Source organism: Wasmannia auropunctata, unplaced genomic scaffold (genome assembly GCF_000956235.1).
Source record: "Wasmannia auropunctata unplaced genomic scaffold, wasmannia.A_1.0 LD336090.1, whole genome shotgun sequence".
Taxonomy (NCBI): Eukaryota; Metazoa; Arthropoda; class Insecta; order Hymenoptera; family Formicidae; genus Wasmannia; species Wasmannia auropunctata.
In genome coordinates, this window is record NW_012026800.1 from 4993806 (window position 1) to 4998483 (window position 4678).

Genomic DNA, 4678 nt, shown 5'->3' on the forward strand with positions numbered 1-4678 from the left:
ATTTGAACTGTTTTAAATTATTTAACCCCACTGTTTTAGTTAAAAATAACTATTTATTAAGTAGGAGCAGTGGCGACTTAATTAAGGTTAAATTTGACACTAGATTTAACAGTGTATATATATATGTGAGTGTGTGTATATATATATGTATGTGTGTTCTAGTCGGGCGCCAAATATATTGACATATTGACGCACTAATTGCGTAAAACATCACCACAAACAATATGAAAATATTGTGTAAATAAAATATTAAATATCTTTATAACAAATATTACCTGACAGACTTTGCTGACAATAAATTCCCCACACCTTAATATAGTTATCGGACATTAAGTTCATCGAGAAGTATCTATTTTTTGACTTCTTCATAATAGTCAACAGAATAGAAGTGACTATTATTATCATTACTAATGCTATCCAAATATCAAAGCTGAATGCCTGTAAGATTTATGGGTGGTCAATAAATAATTTACTAGACTTTATTTACTAGACTTTGTTATCGCAAATCTTTATCAATATAAATTATTTTAGTACTATTTTTCTTTTTATGAGAAAGATAGAACATAAATAAACTTAAATAATTTAGTTTTTAATTTTTTTGAAATTAAAGATTTTGTTATAGATAAGATATAATATTTATTTTCTTAACAGAAAATAAATATAAAAACTTTGCTTTGTAAATCTTTCGTCGTTTTATAATTGTAAATATAATTAATATGAGTAACTAATATATAGGAAAATAATAAAATGGGTAACTAATATATATAAGAAAAGATCACCGATACTGTCATACTTTTGTTTTCAAATTATATTTTTTAAAGAAAAGTTAAAAATAAAACTTTGATAAATATAAACTAGATAGTTTTCTATCAGATAATGTGCCAGCTTTTTATAATATTTTTTGGAATTTTACAATATTTAACATTTTTGTAAGATAAACAAAAATGAGCATCTGACAAAATGAGTCCAAAGTCTGCAAAAATAAGAAAGAGAAATATAAATAAAATAGTTTTAAAAAAATAAAGATATGTTGAAAAATCTAATATTAACAATAAAGTATCTATAATAATATATAAACGAAACAATTTGCAAAAACAAATTGTAAGAGCGTTATTTTCACATTTGTAGAATTTTTGTTTTCACCTAATTTTATATAAAAACAAGTCACACAAACTATGAATTATTTTTATCTCTTTAATTGTCTAAACTGATCATGTCTTTATCAGTATTAATAAAATGCATTAATTTCTGAGAAATAAATGGATACCTCTTTAGATTTTAGTATCGGCAATTTTTTTCTATTAATTAACAATAATATACATTATTAACATAACATATGTAAACATAATATATTACCTGTAAATATAAGTTCCATTGCACAGTGGCCTGTTCAGGTTCTTTAAAATAGAGGCGGTATCGTGAGCGTACCAGTGGCATTGTAAAGTCGATGACGTTCCGTCTGCGAGTCGTCATCGTGAATGCGGAAACGCCGATGTCGGCTTTATTGATCACCAACTGGCCGATCGCACCTGTCCATATCTTCTGCTGATGGCTCCAGCCACCGAATCCCTCCACTGGATCCAGAATCTCCACCGAGAAGTTCATAGCTTTAGTGAGCTCTGTCAGCACCAGACCCAAAAACCCGCCGAGCGTACCGTTCTCCAGCGACACTAGAGGCGAGTTCTGCGATGTATCAACAGAATTATCAAGTCACTCTAATCTACAAGACCATCATTAAATTCTAATATCGATTCCATGGCAAATTCTAATATCAATTTCGATTTTCTTTCAAGGTGACTACTTTCTACGAGAAAGGGTCGTCGCTCACGACATCACTAATCGCAACCGTTAGTGCGGCGCACGACAAAGTTCGCGAAAAATGAAAACTTACTTCCACTAACACCACACGTACAACTTCGCCAAACATGTCGCTCCTCCTGGCGTAGAGGTTCTTTTGTGTCTTCAAGATCAGACCATTATCGGGTGACCACGTGGCCAGATCGAACGTTCTGGTGCGATTATCGCGTATGGCGTACCACTCGACCAGGGTCGGACGATCATAGCACAGGACCAGCATCTCGGTGCGGACGTCCACATTAAATATGTTATCGGTAGGATACCAACAGTGCTCCTCAAGAGAATTCCCAGGACGTTGAAGGAACACGACGAACCAGATAGGGAAGGAAATGGGCTTTATGGCCCTCGTGGTTTTGGCGAACTCGTCCATAGTCTCCCTGGTGTCAAAGAGAACGACGAACAAGGGTCGTGTGACATTTTCCTGGTACTCATTGTAGTTGCTCGTCAGATCCGAGAAAGTTGTCGTCATGGTCATGACTTGCTGTCGTGAAAATTCGCGGGACCACATGTGCACCAACGTCGTCGTATGCAAATCTGTGATATTCGCATTTAACGATGATATTACATGTCATTTAATGTCAGCATCAGATATATTCTCTAGATCGTGAAATGAAGATATTTAATTTTTCTATAATTATATATTAATATAATTAGTTATATATTTTTCCCAGGATAGAGTCTAATTATAAAGTTCTAAGTTACGACTAAAAAGAAATAATATATTTATACAGATGAATCTTTTTACAGGGAAAAAATCCCGTGGAACATATTTTTGCTGTTTCTGTAAAGAGCAAGGAACCTCTTTTAAGGGATTACTTGTGTGAATATATGATAAATGTTGACGGATTCAAAAGTGAACATGTCGCAGCATGGAATATTATCAAGTCGATGAATTTTTAATTTTTTGTTTTTGCATCCACAACAATGAAATAAAGAAAAAAAGTATTTAAACTGACGCGAATTTTTTAACTTATTTATTTGGCAACAACATTAAAATTTAAAGAAACTAAACGTACACACATATCTCTGAAGTAAAAAATAATTAATTGCTATCTGTTATAAAACTTTTTTTGATATGTAAACCCTTAAAAGCGCGTAATTATTTATTTTTTAATTAAATGAGATTGAGTTATAACGTATTATTGATAATTATTTAATTATAATTTAACTTTGCTATTTTAGCGTTATATAACATAATAAAACTGAAATAATTTGCACACGAAATTGTTGTTTAATAATAGCTTGACTGTTCGCGGAAACTTTCTTTTTCGTCAAATAGCCGGAAATGCAGTATGAGAAACGATAGCCGGAAAATGTTTCCGGTACTTACCGCAATTGCCAGACCGCACAAAAATAATACACGACGTACGATAATATCTGTGAATGTCGTTAATCAGTCGGGAGTAATTGTTGATGCCTATTCCCTCCGACAGCGGCTTGGTGTCCAACACGAGGAAAAGCATCGCGATCGATCGCGCTATCGTATACTTCATTCCGCAAAGCGCAGGTTTGAAAACGATTACTCGAATAAAATTGATTAAAAAGATAAAAATCGTCCAATTAGGCACTTGTAACAAAATAATTAATGATTAATTCGTAGCGAGAAATTATGAAGAGCACGACGAAATTAGTATCCTAATTCCGAAGTCCTACTAAAGGCAGCAATGCTTCGCGGAATCCTTCGAATCCGTCGAAAGCATGACTGTTGTTGAGCCGAGAATTAAGGAGAGAAATGACGGTACCCGCGATTCAAGGATGCGACCGCGTGACTGAAGGGCGATCATCGCAAACGGGGATTTATCGGATCCGAGAATCTATGGGGGGTGGGAGCGAAAGAATGTCACCGGGTGATGTGGATGTACGGCATTATTACAAATTACACGGAGATACGCGACGATTTTTATCAACGAATCATCAGCAAAATCGATAAATTATTCACCACCGTTAAGCCGCCTGTGCAATCAGCATTAGTTTATATCCGTCAATCACCCACGATGCAATTTCAGGTATATGTCATTCAGGTGTCTTAGCTTTCACAGCTTGATACACAAAAATCGGTGCAAATTTAAGTATGCATGTTTCGCAAAAGGGATGTTAGGAGGAAAAGAATTCATCGTGATATCGACAATTTGATTATTTAATTCATTATAATGAATAATTTAAACGATTTTCAATAAAAATTGAACAAATATTAACAAGAATACTAATAGAGCAAGAAGCTTTAGGAAATTTTATTTTCTTCTCCCGCTAGAAAGATGTCGGTTAACTCTTATTTTATATTAGTGTTTTCACGTCGCAAACATATTTCGACATATACATAATAATATAAATAATTATCTACATTACAATTAATCATTAGACTTAAAATTATAAATTATTAATATTAAAATTTGAATATATTACAATAAATATACTATTTAAAAAAAACGTAGAGTAAAAACAAATTATATATAACAATTAAGTGTGGTAAATTTACAAGCGCACACATACATACACACACGAATTGAAAATTTCTACTAATAGAAGAAAAAAGTTTTCTGGATAAAAAATATTTGTTAATTAATAGTAAATTAAATTAAGTTTTATCTGAATTATAATGGTTCTTGATAAATAACATTTTAGCAGGATAAAAAGCTCTGGATTGGAATTTCCTTCTCTTCGACCGATAATGAATTTTTTCTATAATCAGTATCGCGATGCTTATAATAAAACCTCCACAGAGAATCGCCAAAATTGGGACGACGCTAACCATGCGGACCGGCTTGTAAACCTTGTTTTCGGTCAAATGCGACAAAAATCTCGTGTCCCTCAGACGCGTCAT

At 33.0% G+C, this 4678-nt stretch overlaps 1 protein-coding gene across 1 annotated transcript in view; it reads right to left on the reverse strand.

The window, feature by feature from the left end:
- Positions 1–3521, reverse strand: part of LOC105448099 — an 11680-nt gene extending 8159 nt beyond the window's left edge. Inside the window, exons 1-4 of the mRNA XM_011686459.1 lie at positions 3188–3521; positions 1892–2391; positions 1357–1683; positions 941–973 (exon numbers count right to left, since the gene is read on the reverse strand). Coding sequence (XP_011684761.1) covers positions 941–973; positions 1357–1683; positions 1892–2391; positions 3188–3350 — 1023 coding nt within the window. The 5' untranslated portion in view covers positions 3351–3521. The remainder of the gene's footprint in view (positions 1–940; positions 974–1356; positions 1684–1891; positions 2392–3187) is intronic.
- Positions 3522–4678: the final 1157 nt, after the last annotated feature.